Here is an 18,271-nt window from a genome sequence, read left to right on the forward strand (position 1 = left end):
TTGCTATGTCAGATCTCCTTTTCCTGTCTCAATCAGAGATTTATATGAAAAGCAAATGAAATAAAAAGTGTATGTGGGGACGCCTGGTTTCCTGTCTCAATCAGAGTTTTATATAAAAAGCAAAAGAAATAAAAAGTGTATGTGGGGGCGCCTGGGTGGCTCAGTGGGTTAAGCCACTGCCCACGGCTCAGGTCATGATCTCAGGGTCCTGGAATTGAGCCCCACATCAGGCTCTCTGCTTGGCGGGAAGCCTTCTCCCCCCATCCCCCGCCCCACCTGCCTCTCTGCCTACTTGTGATCTCTGTCAAATAAATAAATAAAATCTTAAAAAAAAAAAGTGTATGTGGACAAGATAAAATTTCTTGCCTTCGTTTTCCTTTAGCTGTAAAGTAGTTGCAGTAATAAGAGCAATAAAATTCTCTGAAGCAAAGGTGGTGATAAGATCATTACTAGGGGTTCTAATGCAAAAGTAAATACTGATTTCTAAAAAGTACCTCTACTTATTTCATTCACAGACCCAGTCGCTATCAGCAGGAAATAAAGCCAACTACAGAAAACAAGAGTATAAATTTTACTCACATTAGTAAAATAACATGTACAAATAAGGCACTTTAAATAAATATGACTTTGTGGCTAGAGTATCTTTAACACTATGAAATGCCTATAAATCTTATTTTACACTAAATTGTTCTGCCTGAACTTTGTTTGATAAATAACTTAATTTAAGCTACATTTACATTAATAAATGAAAACAAGTTTAACACTAAAATTAAGTGAGGAACTCCGTCAGATTGTCTTTCTCCTTTTAGACTTGAATCGCGTATAGAAGCAGTTTAAAGTGTTACGGTTGCCTCCGCTATTTGAATTGAAGATGTCACTCCCTTTCTCATCTTTGATGTTGCTTCTAACATCCTTCACTTTCTCACAGCTTTCTGTAGCTTGATGGTGATCTGCGTCCTCTTTTTTGTTGTTGGCTAGTCTCTCCCTTGAAAGAGTTCTTTCCCTAAATCTTCTAAACGGGGATGTCATTCTTTTTTTGGCTGCGTTCTCACAACTTGTCCTGTCTCTATCCTCCTCAGTGGCCTTCTCGGTCCTGTCTGTTCTTTTGGCTGTGCTCCTGGTAATCTGAAGGATTTTCTTTTGCAAGTAAACCCCACCTATTCCGGGGCAGTTCTGGCCACTGATCTTGGTGCTGGACTCACGGGGAGGGGATGAGGAAGGCCCTGAGAGGCGCAGCAGGATGCTGAGATCAGATAGGATACTGCCAACTGGAGGGAGAGATGCAAAAACCCTGTCATGGTCAATTAATTCTTTCCAGTTAATCACAATTAGGCTGGTTTCTATTATAGAACATTTCACTATTAAAAATTCAAACATTTTGACAATATTGGAAAAACTGAAATCTAGTAACATATTTTTTAAAACACAGAGAGTCTACTATATAGCATAAACACTGAAGTCATTGCAAGACACAATGCAGGAGAAAAATTACCTTAATCAGAACAAGCTGGTAATATAATATTGTTCAATGTAAGCAAAACTTGTCATAAAGAAAAATATGACAAAGAGTATGAACTAACCAGAATTACTTCTCACAATAAACTGTGTCTAGAATTTTCAGGCAGATTCTACTAAGAAAAAGCTTGGTTAAAACCAGACAGGACACAAAAATAGTAAATACAGGGTAAATATTTACAAAGCACAATTTCTGATCCTGTTTATCTCCAAAGTGGAAAAGTTGCCTTCCATTACCACAGCCTTCCATAAAGCTGCCTGATGCCTCATATTTTTAAAAGTTCTTACTTACTAAAAAAAAAAAAAAAAAAATTTCTTGCTTAAAATCCCCTTATGAAAAACATGAAGATAGGCTTGTTTCCTATTTAATGTTAGGAAAAGAACTAATTCCAAAGTTTAGCAAGAACCAATAACTAGGAATTCCAAAGTTTAGCAAGAACCTAATATGGTACTCCTAGTTTAATAATATTTTTGTTCAATTCAGATTACTGGCAAAATCAAGGAAATACAATAACTGGAGAGGTTTTGATAGAACATATGTAAGAACAGTAAAAAACAGTTTTAAAGAAAATAATTTCTTCAGGTTTCTTTGGATCGTAAACATGTTTATGACAGTCTCCTAAAGCTATGAATGTCAAGGTCAATTGTTGACCACATGATGAAAGTCAAAATGGCTAAAAGATTTCTCGATTCTAGTGGTGAGAGTGGATTTTCTTTTGGGAATGAGAGCAATGGGGAAATTCGTCTTCCCACAAGTCACATGCAGGCAAGAACACTGTATTTAATTCAACTAGTTTCCTGGTTAAAGAACTGTCTGTGATGGGACCTCTGAAAAGCCCCCAAAAGGTGTGGAGGGTGTAGAGTTGTTCTTGAAAGAGTGCTAAGAGCATGCAGCCATGTTATCAGGACCATGTGTGTGACAGCATCCCCCTCTGTGAGATCTGGTAAGGAGCACTTCAGATAGGACCATGCAGAGAGTAAAGAAATGAAACAGGATATGCATGCTTCACAAAATCATATATGAGCTTCATACCACAAGGTCAGAAACCTGTGTTATATAATCACACTGTTAATATGCACCGCTTCTATTCCTATTTAATTCTACTACTCTTTTCTTAGTAAATTCTGAATGAAAATTCTAGCTAGTCTCAGCTATATCAAAGGGTAAGTAGGGCAGGTTAGCAGTGAAGCTATTTTTACCCCAGGGTGGCAGCAGGGTTTTAAAAGACAACACATCTCAATTTACTAAACACTTATCATCTGTCAGGTTTTCTAAGTATTATTTCTTTTAACTTCGTATGAGGCCTCTAAAAGAGCTGGTCTGGTCTTTGTTCCATCTTACGGACAGGAAACCCAACCTTACAGTTGGGCTTAGTTACATGGCTATAGTGGGGAAGAGAGTCAAAATTCAAACTCAGCTCTGACATTCCCTTACCACATAACTGCCAAAATGTGGCAGCTAATAAAAAGGAACCCTCAAAACTGAGATGAAACTTAGAACATGGGAGCTAAGGAAAACTCTGGAAGCTTCTCCTTCCTGCTCAACTTCATAAGGTTGTCTTCCTCAACCCCATGTGCCCTCCTGTACTGTGATTATTTAAACAGATTAATTAATTTATTTTTTACATTTGTGAGGATGAGGCCAGAACTAAGGAGTTTTTTTGTTTTGTTTTGTTTTTACCAGGCTAACAAAAACTGTGGATGGGCCAATGTAAGAAATATACACACCCTTTAAATGCTACATGTGCAGTTACCATTGGCAGTTGCATGCACACTACCCAGGGCTAGTGAAGACCAAAAAAAAAAAAAAAAAAAAAGGCTTCACTCTGAACTATGAAAACTAAGTCAATGAGCAAGACAGATTTCAGGTATTTTACTTCAAGAGGTCCTACATAGCATATAAAATCCATAGGGGTATAGGTTATTTTAAATCCTGATAAGTAAACGTAATAATATTCCATTATTAAAAAAAGGAATGTATCAACCTAAATGTTTCTTTCCCTCAATTTTGTAGTTGGTTAAGACCAGTTTCTTATAGAAATTCTGTTTTAAAAATACTCCACAGAAACGTTTAATTGGAAATTTGTATACAACATCAAGAATGCACAGAATAAACAACTGTGACTTCTGCCTTCATTCTTATCTACGCTTGTCCACTGACAAAGAGCCAGACTGTGAATACAAGAGTCCTGGTGATATGATGAACAATACCTGGAAAGCATCTCAATAGTTCAGTTTAAAACATGAAAGTCCAAAAAGTATTAGAAGTTACATGTTTTTCCACTTTCCATTATCACTATAGACTGAAAAACAAATCATGTACCACCAAGTGTTGTCTGGTGTAATAAGGATGAGCTTACACTGTTATGTCTTACCTTTGCGAGGGGAACCTTGAGGAGATGCAGGAGGACTAGAATGTAAAGATGATGCTACAGAGATAGTGTCTTCTGGATGTTTCTTACCACTTATTTCTTCAGTTGTTCCTAAAACTTTCTGAGGTAAATTTGTATCTAAAAATAAAACCCAAGAAGCAAATAACCATCACTTCACAATTAGAATATCTGTAGTGGCTTAGAGTACTACATAACTGAAGCCATAACACACAATGGCTAGTGCAGTCAACTGAAATGTCTAAATGGCGAACAGAACTAAATGACCGGCTGATGGCATCCAGAGATTCTCATCTCTAGGTTGTTTGTTCCAATTCAGCTAGTCAGCACCAACCAGATAATAACAGTTCTTTGTTGTTTGTTTGTGCTGTGGTGTCAGGGAAACCAAGTTAATGGTCTGAGTATAGTGTCCCAGCCCCCACAAAAGATACACTTGTTTTGTGGGAAGACTTAACAGAGAAGGGATGGATTCAAACTCTTCTCTCCCCTCTAGAGATGGCCTCTCCAGGGAGGGCAAGGCACACAACCAGGGCAGTGTGGGGATGTTGGCCCTATCACTACCTGTGTACAGCTGTGCTGTGGGGGCACAGGTGCGCAGGGATGCCAGTCCAGCCCTTTTCAAGAGTGCTAAATTCACACTACAGGAGAAAAGTAGACAATAGAAACAATCATGAATTTATGGAAAAATAGTATTATGGAACCCCCTTGGAAACAAGCAGCAAAGTTCTATCTCCACTCTTGTCCAACAACTGGTCCAGTTTAGCGTGGGTCAAACTTAGCCATGGTTTCACCATATTGATACTTCTGTATTTATCTTCTTTAGGAAATGTCCAAGAGCTACTGACACTCTTAATCAGTCAAGTGAGCCCATCTTTGCTGGGCCTTTGTCATAAAACCAAGCAGCTCTTTCACACTGAAGACCTTTAAATCACAGTATACTAACACTACTCTAAATTACATGTTATTTTAAAATATTTTTTTAAAAGATCTTATTTAATTTTTTGACAGGCAGAGAGACACAGAGAAGCAGGCTCCCTGCTGAGCAGACAGCCTGGTGCAGGACTCGATCCCAGGACCCTGGGATCATGACCTGAGCCGAAGGCAGAGGCTTTAACCCACTGAGCCACCCAGGTGCCCTTACATGCTATTTTAATATAAATGTATTTATCATATAAATAACAGGCATAATACAACAAATGGAGAAAAGGGCTACTTGGAACAAGTAATAACTACCTTTTGCGTGATGACATCCAAGTAAGAAGCCAGATCAGGATCTGTCTCATTTGGTACTCCTAGCCTGCAACTTGACTGACTTCACCAATTTTGGATCTAATTACCTCTTTATTTCCATAACCATCCAACTAGCTCAGGCTCTGAGCAACACCCTGTTAGTTATTACATTAGCTTTCCGTTTGGACTCTCTGCAGTCTTTTTTTTTTTTTTTTTAAGATTTTATTTATTTACTTGACAGAGATCACAAGTAGGCAGAGAGGCAGGAAGAGAGAGAAAGCGAGAGGAGGAAGCAGGCTCCCTGCTAAGCAGAAAGCCTGATGTGGGGCTCAATCCCATGACCCCAGGACCATGACCCGTGCCAAAGGCAGAAGCTTTAAACCACTGAGCCACCCAGGCGCCTCTCTGACTGCAGTCTTACTGCACTCCCTACTATAGTCCTTCTCTAGGATAACACAGACCGTTACCTTCCCCGGCTCAAATCTCTGCAACAGCTCCCCACTACCAACTCCCCTTTGGACTCCATATTCTAATTTAAGTATGCTTTGGACTTCACATCTCATCAACTGGAGGTTGTTTAGTATGACCTTTTAACCATTAGCCTGGGCCCAACTCCCAGCTCCATTATTCACTGGTAGCAGGTCTAAGTTACGGAGACCCTCTATGTTTCCTCTATAGAATGAGAGTATTAGATATCTTACAGAGTTACAGTGAAGATTAAATGAATATAACAAACCTAGTAAAACACTCAGTTGTGCCTGGCACTCAGGGAGTACTCTGTAAGTAGCAGCTTTAATCATCACTCTTTTTTTTTTAATTTTTAATTTTTTATAAACATATATTTTTATCCCCAAGGGTACAGGTCTGTGAATCACCATAATCATCACTCTCTTAACAAACACTCTTCCTGTAGCTCTGCCCTCAGAGGCAGCTGCAATGCCCACAGCAACTCCTTGTAGGTCCCAAGGTTTTCTTCTGCCTGAAGCAATTCTCTGCTATCACTGCCTAATGACCTCCTTCCTACTCAAGTTGAGACTCTGCTTAGGCATTACCTCCAAAAAGTCACCTCTGACTTTATACTTAGCTCTGTGTGTCCTAAAAACTTTCCATCTATTTTTTTTAGTATGTTTTTATATGCACATACTCCAGGCATAAAAGCAAACACATTATACTTAAGTTACTGGTTTGTGTGTCAATAGTACCAGAATGAAAATCTGGCAAGGGTGGGGGGTCCTTTCTTACTCAACTTTGGATCTAAAACAAAATCAAATTCACAGATGTCTACTGAATATGTCCTAAATATAATACATGGGCTAGGTAATAATGTTAGGAGCCAAACTGAACCTAGCTTCCCCTCCACATGGCCTAAGAAAGGGGCGGGGGGGAAAAAAGCACAGGTTTTTTTTTACATACTTTACAATTTCTTCTTGTCTCCTAACTAGGTTTTTCAAAAGTGATCATTAATGAAAAAAACAATATACATTTTTAGAACAAGCAACCTCATTCTCATAGGGTGCACATGTACATTAGATTAACTGTTTTATGCCCCTCTGAATGCAATAAACTCTTGGTACCTCAGTGTAGTACTGTAAGTTTTCTGTTGATGACTACAGAAATTCCAAAGTAACATTTAAAATAGGTATGCTGTCAATACATACCTACAAACTGAAACTTTTTTAAATTCATGAGTGATGATTAAATTATACAAACCATACCAGATCATCTCCTGAGCATTTACCTTTGTAATTATTTTTCAGTCTAACTCCCCTGTAAATTTTAAATTACATCAATGCAATAATAATTGTGAATACTCACTTAATGTGGCAGGGTCTTTGGCTTGTCCCTTCTTCCTGATGGGGTGCAAATTAACAGCTGGCACTTGGAGCACCTGGCTTACTCGGTGGGGCTGATGTAAATGGGCTTTAGCTGTTTGACCTGCCGATCTCATAGGCACTGGAGACATTTCTGATGATTTGGCTGATCTTTTCTCACTTAAATTCTTGGTCACTAATGGAATAGAGTAAGAAATATGTAATTATGTGCTTTTTAAGGCAAGATTATTACCAGTGACAATAATAAATGACTGCACTAAAACCATCTATTTTTTAACACAAAAAATAGAACAGATTAATCTTCCTAAAAATAACTTCAGGCCCTGCATGATTAGCATCAGGCCAGTATTTGCCTCCCTAATACCATATACTCTGCAGCAACTAGAACCCTTATTTTTTCAAGTCATCCTATATCTTTTCTTCACAGCACTAGTGATTGTTTGTAACAATTCAATTACCTGTGTGATTCATTAATTAATGTGTCCCCCTGACCAGGCTCTTAATGAACATGAGAGTAAGGACTGCCTATTGTGCTCACTACTATATATCCCTCTGTATGCCACAACTGATACATGCAGGACTATAAGAGAATTATTTTATAAATTCATAATTAGAGTACTTGATAACAGATGTCAGAATTAAAAACTGAGAACTGAGTTAAGTAACAAAAAGCTCCTGCCTCTGTATAAAATGAATACAGTAGTCCAGACGAAAGAACTTTTAATCCTTTAGTTATTCAGGGTGGTTTCAACACAGGTCCAATCTCAGTACTCCACGATGTATTTGTTTTTAACATCAAGATAAAAGCCAAATTAGAATGTTTAACCAGTCCCAGAACAGCTGTAATAGTTATCCACCATGCTTTTATTATGAGGGCCTACAGAGTATTTTGAGTGTTAAGAATTAGGATACATCTCAGAAGTCAAAACAAAGGGACTTCTGTAAGATAATGTGCAGTGACTCCTCAACTGCTTGAACCCGAGCAATTATCTCACCTTTGGGCTAAAGCCATGGAACACACCTTCCCCTTTCTGTCAATACTAACCAATTATCAACTGACATCTTATTTTACCTGCTGTAGTATAAAGAAGAAAAAAATCAAAAAACCACTTTAAATAGAGATGACTGCCCAAACTCAACTAAATACATACTGATTTATGAGGAAGAACCAAATTCTAAAATGCTTAGCAATCAACTACTGTATAGGCCTGGGATTTAAAAATCATTTGAGGGGTGCTGGGTGGCTCAGTGAGGTAAAGCCTCTGCCTTTGGCTTAGGTCATGATCCCAGGGTCCTGTGATGGAGCCCCACATTGGGCTCTCTGCTCAGCAGAGAAGCTGCTTCCCCCTCTTTCTCTCTGCCTGCCTCTCTGCCTACTTGTGATCTCTGTCAAATAAATAAACAAAATCTTAAAAAAAAAAAAAAAGCCATCTGAAGAGTAATTAAAAATAAAAAATATTTAAATGCTTAAAAATCATTTATGCAATAGAAATCAAGTAAAGACTCTCAACCCAAATTAAAGGAATACAAAATGAATTAAACTATCACAAACTTAAAGAAGGTCTCACAGGTTTACTCATTTTAAGTCCGTATTAAATATGTAGTAAAGGATACCATTTAGTGTTACAAGGAAAGACAGATAAGTTTAGTTGAGTGTAAGGAAAGTGTGCAGGTGAGAGTGTGAGGGAAGGAGAACGGGAGAGAGAGAATGGATGCAGACTAGGTATGTAGAATCATTCTGGGCCCCCATTTTAACAATGAGCCAGGCACAGAAGAGATTTTTATGCTCTTGAATATCCCAAATCAGATTTAGGGAACAAAAAAAGCAGAAACTGAAAATAAAAGATAACATAAGTGTTGTTTCTGTTTTTGTCTGATGAAAGGTTAAACTGTGTTCTGTCACTGTAAGATGATAAGGGTCTATGCGGAATTACTTGGGGAAAAATAATTTTGAGGATCATGCAAAGCAGGGTCAGAGTACTTTAATAAATTATGGATATGGGCTTTGAACTATAAAATGTGGAATAAATCTTAAGATTCTGTACACTTTTTTGGTCACTACTCCTTAATATGTACCATTTTCACATGGCTGACACTATTCTTACTAGGTCACAGGTAGTAAAAATTTTTCTAGATACCTTCAAAGTCTATATATGTTCATTATTTTTAATGGCCATGTACTATCCCTTGTCTTGATAAGGAAACAGTGTGCTTGACTATTCTCTAACATTTCAGTATCTGCAGGATTTCTTTTTCATCGGAATACATTCTGCAACATCTTTATATAAACAGATTTTGGGTGCATTATCTCAAAGGAATAACAACCCCAATACAAGACACCGAACAGGTAGCTCTAAGGAGTAAATGGCACTGTCTGTTAAGTGCCTAGCATGGTTGCTGCATATAGAAAGTTCTCAGGAATGGTTAGGTTTTATTATTTCTTTCTCCTTCAATCTAATAGGATTGATGTAGAAAGAATCACAGAAATAAAACATACTGTCAATCCTTAAGTCTTACATCCTTGGGCAAACAGAGAACTAGGATGAAGAGAACCTTGCTCAAAAAGTAATAATGAGGGGCGCCTGGGTGGCTCAGTGGGTTAAGCCACTGCCTTCGGCTCAGGTCATGATCCCTGGGATCAAGCCCCGCATCGGGCTCTCTGCTCAGCGGAGAGCCTGCTTCCTCCTCTCTCTCTCTGCCTGCCTCTCTGCCTGCTTGTCATCTCTGTCAAATAAATAAATAAAATCTTTAAAAAAATAAAAGTAATAATGACACTCAAGCTTGGTCTTCATCCTTCAGAAGGTTCCACCATACTACTCTATTCCTATGGGTAGAAGGGTCCAAAAAAATCCTTTTTATGACGTCATTTACCGAATGGCTTACTCTGTACTTTAAAATCTACCATCATATTTGAAATTTTAAAATCAGTATGTGGTTATATGTCCACTTTCTCTTTTCTACTCTGTTGACAAACTGTTTTCTATTATATGCGATTTGTTAATCTCAGGGTCAGCCCATGATGACTACCATTTCCTCCTATCAATCAGGAAGACTAGAAACAGAAAATGTGAACCACCCCCAACAATATTCTGTCAATAGTTTATCAGGTTCTAGACAGCCTATTGGAATTTTTATTGGTGTAATATTTAATTACATATATATGTATATGCATAAAATAACATCCACTTAGAGTTTAATCATCATTTTTGGCTGTCACAACACAATGTCTTTTACTATTTTTGAAGTCTGCTTTTGTGACTCATCATTTCCTTGACCCAGACACATATACATTCTGTTGTTGTACAGGTATTCTCAGCTTTTAGAAGTTTGCGTTATGCCATTTTGCTTTTATGTCAATATCAGTTTTCACTAGCCACAAGAAATCTGAAGAGAATTCTTGCTTATAGACGCAATGTGAACCCAGTCAGAGTAGAATCAACAAGCTATTTTCTCAGAAACTATATTCGGTATCTGATTATCAAACTGTCATAGCTTTCAACTGGGTCTGTGTGCATCTTTGCTTTATCTAGATTTATTCTGTGCACCCATTAACAAGGTATGTCTTAAGGTATCAGAAAAACCTAAAAGAGGTTTTTTTGGGGGGGGTTGGGAACACTCAAATTTTCTTTCATATAACTTCATGGTAATTGCTTCTTCCTTTTATGTCATTCTGGCTTACAAAAGGTTTCATAGAAATGCTCTAGTTAGGAATAGTGGGGGAAACCTACACGTAATTAAAAAAAAAAATCGAGACTAGGCTCTTCTTTTGGCTATCACACCAATATTAGAATGTGCCTGACTTTTGTTTTATTAATTACTGACACCTATTATCTCTAAGGTTCCTTTTTTTTTTTTTTTAAAGATTTTATTTATTTGAGGGAGAGAGAGACAGAGAGGGAAGGAAGGAGAGAGGGCATGCATACACACAAGCAGGGGACGCAGGAGAGGGAGAAGCAGGCTCCCCACTGAGCTAGAGCCTGATGCAAGGCTTGATCCCAGGACCCTGGGTTCATGACCTGAGCCAAAGGCAGATGCTTAACTGAATGAACTACCCAAGGGCCCCTCTCTAAGGGTTTCAATTAAACTTCTTGGATTTTGTAGTTGGTAAGTAACATTATCTGTGAGATTTTAAAAAGGTAAAAAACTTCACTTATTTTTATTCTTCATTTAGTGGTGAAGGTAAAAATGTTCTCAAACAGAAGGGCTCCTCTTATAATGTTCCATGTTTTTGTAAGAAGACTTTATAATGAATTTTAAAGAAGAACTCTTTATCTCTCAACTTCCTGCATAGGGTAATCATTCAGAATGGATGGTATTCAATATCTGATTAAGAGGATCACTCAATGCTTGGGGTATATCAGAAAACTTTTTTGAGTGAAACAATTTGTATGGGACTTCAGCTTAACTCTGGAGAAATAAATTTCTATTTTCTTTTATATTAAGTGAAAACTTGTACTTACAGGTACCATAGGCAGGTTCCCACTGCAATGACATCATCTGAAACTTTTCCTCATCTGTGTCTACATCCAGACTGGAAAGATACTGCTTCACTTTTCTTGCCATTTGGGCATCCTCGTATAGCTTCTTGGCGTTAAGCAGAGAGCTGCGACGTGCCCTTTTTTTGTGTGCACCTCCCTGAACATCCAGCATGTTTGAGTTTGTGCTGCCTTGACTCAGTGACCTGTAGGGAGATGGACATCACAATGAGGGGCAGTAAAGATGAGAATTACAAATGGCAGACTAAGATTAAAAGAATTTTGTTCTGTTAATGCTATTGCATGCTGATGCAAATGAGTTAAAAGATGAAGAGCATTAATGCAGAGTAATATGGCACACATGGCTATGTTCTGAGTTCTAAGATTTGGCAAAGTGTAGGACTCAAAAGAATAAGATAACACCGCCCTCCCCACCACAATGAATTCCATCAGGTTTATGTTTGCGCCTATGCAACCCATGACAAAACTCTGACAAGTAAACTGGCCCAAAGGCCATCCACACTCTGAAGATAAGGCAAGAGCCTGGGTCACAACAAGTGGATCCTTAGTCAGATCTCTGCACCAGGAGTTTCTAGAGCAGCTCTGCTTGTTTGTGCTGCTTTGGGTATGCCACCGCCACCACCATTCCTGTCTACAGCAGACCCACTCTGAGTATGCTAGCCAATTTTACCAGAAGTAGATCTTGGCCAAAATTCAAAGAGAACAATCAATAGGAAAAATAAGTATTTATATTCAATTCAATATAGTTAGAGACCAGAAGTAGGAGAGAAAGCTACTCAGTCTTCTACTTGCACACCAATTGATTAGGCAATATGTGGCTCTAGGACTATCTGTGACTGGGGAATTTTCTTTGCAATGCCTCCATGATAGAACTGCAAGCCAGGCAGAAATAACTACAGTTCAAACAAGCTAAAGCCTCTCCCAACTTTCCTCTTTTTGGCAAACTGCATTCCAGAATAACCACATCTAGAACCAATGGAAAATAGGAAATGCTATACTATTTATAATAAGGCCAGAAATGCAAGGTTCTTAAATGATTTTTATTTTATTTTATTTTTAATTTTTTTAAAGATTTTATTTATTTATTTGACAGACAGAGATCACAAGTAGGCAGGGAGGCAGGCAGAGAGAGAGGAGGAAGCAGGCTCCCTGCTGAGCAGAGAGCTCAATCCCAGGACGCCGAGATCATGACCAGAGCCAAAGGCAGAGGCTTTAACCCACTGAGCCACCCAGGCGCCCCATGATTTTTATTTTAAATGAAGTTCCCATTCCAAAATAATAAAGCTATCTATGGGTTTATTAAATTACCCTCATTTTTATCCCCAAATATTCTAAAAGACCACAACCTATAGAAAAATTTGTTCTTCAATGCTTACATACTATTTAAAACAGACACTAGAATCCTAATGTTTTCTTTGTAAACTAAGTGAAACAAAGTTAAGTGTTACAGTATTTTTTTTCTTTCAGTATTTTAAGATCTTTGGAATAGGATGTGCCTTACATTGGAAACCAACTTTCAATTGCTACTGGTCAGGCCCATTTCACACAGAGAAACGTCAAAACATAAGAATGGTTGGGAAGAAAATCCAATGATGTTAATGAACTACTCTTTCAATCTCCAAATGATTTTAAGAAGGGAGTGAATCCGACAACATTCCCAAAGCAGCAGTCAAAGGGAAGCAAGTATCTACAAACCCAAGCCAAGACTCTAGCACCAAAAGCTTTTACTTCTCTAATGGCTTGTTTTAGGAAATAATGCATTACTAACACCCTGGATGACACAAAAGATACTACTGTGCAGGGAAAAAAAACCTCCCAGAAACTAGTCACTCAGAAGATTCATATTCTAAATACGAAGAAGTCTAAGATCCAAATAAACCAATTTAATTTGCTCACATTTTTTAAAAAAAATATATTTTTATTTGTCAGAGAGAGAGAGAGAGAGCGAACAAGAGAGAGCGTGAGCGCACTGGCAGATGGAGGCAGAGGGAGAAGCAGGATCCCCGCTGAGCAAGGAGCCTGATGTGGGACTCGATCCCAGGATGCTGGGATCATAACCTGAGCCGAAGGCAGCTGCTTAACCAACTGAGCCACCCAGGCGTCCCAACATTTTTCTTTTAATGAATGCAAAAGGGTGTTATGTGATAAAAATACATACCTAAGTTTACACAAGAGCTCTTTTAAATAAGCATAAAGTAAAAAATACTCAGGGGTAAGAAGGCAGTGAAATGATTTTTCTTAGTGGTACATCAAATAGTGGTGTGTCTAACAACTGAAGATATCTTAGATTCAAATAAATGCAGTAAAATCAAGTGCCAACATTTAGGAGCAAATTTGAATACAAAGATCTTAATAAGTTTTCCTTCACTGGTATCCAGGAAAAAAAAAAAGGTTTCTACAAATCTAGGATACACACAAAATTCTAATAACTAAAAACATTGTAATAAATGACAATTAAATGTCTTCTAAACTACTTCCAGAACAGAAAAATACCATGATATAAGAATAAAAGCACTTAGCATCTACAAAATCACAACAGAATATGTTACTTAAGTCATTCAATATCCCAAATTCCCAGTAGGATGTACTGACCAAGTATTTTTCTTCATAACAGTAATGCCAGGAATCAATTTCTATTTTTGGTGAGAAGAACCAGAAAAGACCAAGACATAAATGTGGAATACAGGAAACACATGAGAAACACAAAGAGAAGGAAGAATGGAGAAGGAAGTTCAAGTTCACCAAACTTCCAACAGAAAACAAGATCACAAATAAGACAAGACTCAAGTTCAAGTTAAGTGGCTCACAAAAATTCCTTCTATCATGTAATAAGAGCATCTAACTTCATGATTCACTCTAGTCTTAAAATAACAAAATCCTTCATTCACAAAACCATCTCTTTGTTCATCTAAAAATAAAAGGGATACATAGATGATTCATAAGGTCCTAAACATTCTATGATTTTAAATAGGTATCTGTGTAAAAGCAGAGATCTGAACATACCTGAACAACAAAAGGTGGCAGTTTCTGATTGTATTAGTTCTTTTTTTTTTTAAATAAGATCAACTCTATCCCCAACTTGGGCTTGAACTCACGACTTCAAGATCAAGAGTTGTATGTTCTACAGACTGAGCTGGCTAGGCACCCTGATTGTATTACAGTTTTAAGAAAGATAAGGGAGTCTCTTATTAAAAATGGCAGAAATTTAAAATAAATTTCTATCATGTTATATTACGTCTCACAGTATTAGTGGATCTGATGAATTAAAATAATCCTATTTCAATTATTTACTAACTAAATTTTAAAAATTTAAAAAATTTTTTACTGTGTTATGTTAGTCACCATACAATACATCATTAGTTTTTGATGCAGTGTTCCAAGATTCACTGTTTACTAACTGAATTTTATAACAGAGTTTGGATAAGGCTGCCTCTTCTTGGAAAACTAATGGGAACAAAACCTTCACAAACAAAAGTGATCCATTTTTTTTATTATCATGTATTTCTTAATAAAATATGGCATCTGAAGAAACTTTTGTTAACAATAGTCTTCACATCCAACGTGGGGTTTGAACTCATGACTGTGAGATCAAGAGTCACATACTCTACTGACTGAACCAGCCAGGCACCCCAAAATATGGCATCTGAGAATAAGAAAATGGCACAGACTCTGGAATCAGACTACCTGGGTCTCGATCCACTATTAGTGAGCTATAAGAATTTAGACCAGTCTATCTCCCCTGTCTGAGAGTATGAGAATAACAGTATTTATCTCCCAGGGTGGATGGAACATTCAGTAATTCATTTAAAGTGCTCAGAATAATAAATGGCACATAGCACACACCAAATATTTACTGTCATCATCATCATTTAACTGCACCTGCTAAATTAAAATCTATAAGGGACTTATGGGACATCAACAATGGCAAAGTAAAGGGGGAAAAAAAAAGCTAGTTCCATCACTACTTTCACCTTGTTAGCAAAAGGCATTTGTCAGGAATGTAGGTTGACAGGGTTAATAGAATGCATGCTATTTTCTGTGCGTGCATTAATGAATAGGATGCAGTATATGTTAAGAGTCGTACAATCTTCATTTCAGTTGCATTCATCTCTACACTTACCCCAGACTCCGCCACCTCTTCTTCCTGTAAGCAAGAGCCACAAACATTGAAGCATGGGTTGAATAGGAAAGCACAGAAAAAAGACAACAGTTGAGAGTCAGAGAAACTATGGAGACAGACTAGAACAGAAAAATTATACCAAGAAAAAATGGTAGTTAACAGTAAAATGACTTTAATGGAATGCAGAGGGGTAAAATGAATTATGATACGTACTGAAGGCCAACAAACCTGCAATATTCTTTAAAATATTTTTTTAGGTTAATTATATTTCTAATATCAAATCTGTATCTTAGGCTTATGTTAATAAGAAACTTAAGAAAAAACACGTTCTTACTCTAAATTGTGAATTTAAAGTTTTTAGGGAAGGAAACCTTAAATTAAGGAAGAATTTTTGAGTATTTTTTGGAAAGGATTTTTGGGCCACTCATTCAAATGACAGGATGAAATTACAAGGAACATAAAAATTTATGTCATTTCTAAGGGAAGAAATTTCTCTGACAATGTACAAGAAATGTTAACCAGCAAAATTGACTTAAAATTTAAGTAAAAAATACCATCAGAATAAGATACTGCATATCCTTATACTCCAATTAGACTGAATAAAGATTCTATTTATTTTTGCTCCCTGCTGGCCTCAGTGTGCCAGGCCTGTACCCACTAAGCTCCAGATGCAGGTGTTTTTGTCTCTGTTTTTCAGTCAGCAAATTGATTACTGTTAGAATAAAAGATGTTACTTTGTCCACACTAGATAATTTACCCCACAAAATGGACAATTACTTGCTTAAACAAAGAGCACATTTCAGTACTGGCTGACAAAGGAAACGGATTCAGGAAAATTTAATCCATTTCTAAGTGTCCAAACTAATTATAAATGTTTCCTTTTCCCCCACACTATATTCCACTTAACCAAGGCCATTCCACAGAAAACAGCCAAGTTTATGAATTTCCTCCTTAGGTTTTTCCTCCTCTGCTTTTTTTAGTAGCTCAGCTGGTACTCGTTATTTACTGGCCTGGTAGGGGCACAAATTCATAATGTCTTCAGGAACAAGGCTCCTAACATATAAACGGAGGTCCACATAAAGACAACAGGGAGTGGTGGGACCACTGGACAGAAACATGCAACAAAAGCAAAAACTTAAAGAAACAAACAAACAACAAACCCCCCTCCAGGTTTGCTTTGGTCCCTGGTTCTTACTGTTTTCTGCTTCCAAACTGTTGAGCACCGACATCTGCTCATTACACACAGTGATTCTTAAGGGTAGAGTGGGATGGCTGCGGAAGAGGACAGTTGACACTACCCTTTGCCCATACTCTGAAGGTCTCTACACTAGGAGCAACCATCAGATCAACTCCTTACAAAAACAAAGACTCTTCCCCAACGGATTTCTTTGGCAATCATTCTTAGCTTCTCAAAATTCACTAAACCATCTACTTTGGAGTCATTTCCTATGGAATAAAAGCAATTCTTTGGTTCTCAAAATTAAAATACCTATATAAAGGTAGCAGAAGTCAAGTTTCTCTTACAACAGTAAGTAAGACAAAACAAAAAATCTACCCTGACACACACACACACTATATTTTGGTTATCAAAACTCTAATTCCACCTCTGATTTTTAAAGAAACAAGTATTTTTTGTTTCATTCCTAGACTACATGTTTTTTTAAGTCAAAGGAACTGTGCTTGCCTTTATTGATAGTTCATTTTGGAAGTCTTATGTACTGAAGCTATACACACAGGCCCAGAAAAAAGTAAGTCACCTAGATTAAAACCCCAGTTATCTATTTACCCTGAAAATTATGAAAATTACTGAGAACATCTTGACAACAAATGTTCTATAAGTTTTATATAGTCTAGAAAAACTTTACTATATTAAAAATGAACTTTAAAAAGCATTCTTAGAACTGAATATGGAATACAAATAACATCTGCCATTTCTATTAATGATGGAACATGCTTAAATCTGAACTTTCTCAATTCTGTTAAAGTACTTACAAATAAACAGTAGTACTATGGCTTGAGGAAAAGAATATGTTTTAAAAGAATAAAGTATGACTTAGTCAGAAAAACTTAAAAATATTCAGTAAAAATAGAAGACATGTGCAGACTAATAAATAATACTATACAAATAAGGCTGAAAATCAGATTAAACGCATTTGTCCTTTGTGATAACTTCAGTAAGGGTCAGCAATTTTCTTATATTAGTTACTTAACATAACAATAATACAGAATTATCCACTACTCAAAAAAGTAGTACAGAACACATGTTCAAATGTCAGCAAACTACATAATACTGGGCAAATAACCTAACTGCTCTCAAAACTGGTTTTTTCCAATGTAAAAGGAAACCCTATACCACCTACCTTTAAGGGGTACCAAGACAAATGATTACTTATGACTGGCCTGTGTAAGCATGTCATGCAGTGTATATAACAAATGGGAGATGGTTAATAAATATTATTGCTTTATCACTTGACGTCACTCTAACACTTTTACACACTTCAATGTCTTACCTCTGCCGAAACATCATAGCTGGGTCCATGTTAGCAGAAGTCATTCGAACAACTTGGCGGATTTCTTTGGCAATCATTCTTAGCTTCTCAAAATTCACTAAACCATCTACTTTGGAGTCATTTCCTATGGAATAAAAGCAATTCTTTGGTTCTCAAAATTAAAATACCTATATAAAGG

General features: G+C 37.1%; 1 protein-coding gene across 6 annotated transcripts in view; it reads right to left on the bottom strand.

The window, feature by feature from the left end:
- The window catches only part of RAPGEF6 (Rap guanine nucleotide exchange factor 6), a 196,650-nt gene that overhangs the window by 11,098 nt on the left and 167,281 nt on the right, over positions 1–18,271 (bottom strand). For 3 of the 6 annotated variants that reach the window (XM_059417507.1, XM_059417508.1, XM_059417505.1), the window contains exons 21-25: positions 18,094–18,217; positions 15,584–15,607; positions 11,428–11,648; positions 6,951–7,142; positions 3,891–4,025 (exon numbers count right to left, since the gene is read on the bottom strand). In XM_059417507.1, the coding sequence (XP_059273490.1) occupies positions 3,891–4,025; positions 6,951–7,142; positions 11,428–11,648; positions 15,584–15,607; positions 18,094–18,217 (696 nt within the window). Of the gene's footprint in view, positions 1–554; positions 1,269–3,890; positions 4,026–6,950; positions 7,143–11,427; positions 11,649–15,583; positions 15,608–18,093; positions 18,218–18,271 lie in introns of those variants that run through there. The other 3 variants (XM_059417509.1, XM_059417510.1, XM_059417506.1) reach the window with 3 other exon arrangements.

This window comes from Mustela nigripes, chromosome 12 (genome assembly GCF_022355385.1).
Source record: "Mustela nigripes isolate SB6536 chromosome 12, MUSNIG.SB6536, whole genome shotgun sequence".
Taxonomy (NCBI): domain Eukaryota; kingdom Metazoa; phylum Chordata; class Mammalia; order Carnivora; family Mustelidae; genus Mustela; species Mustela nigripes.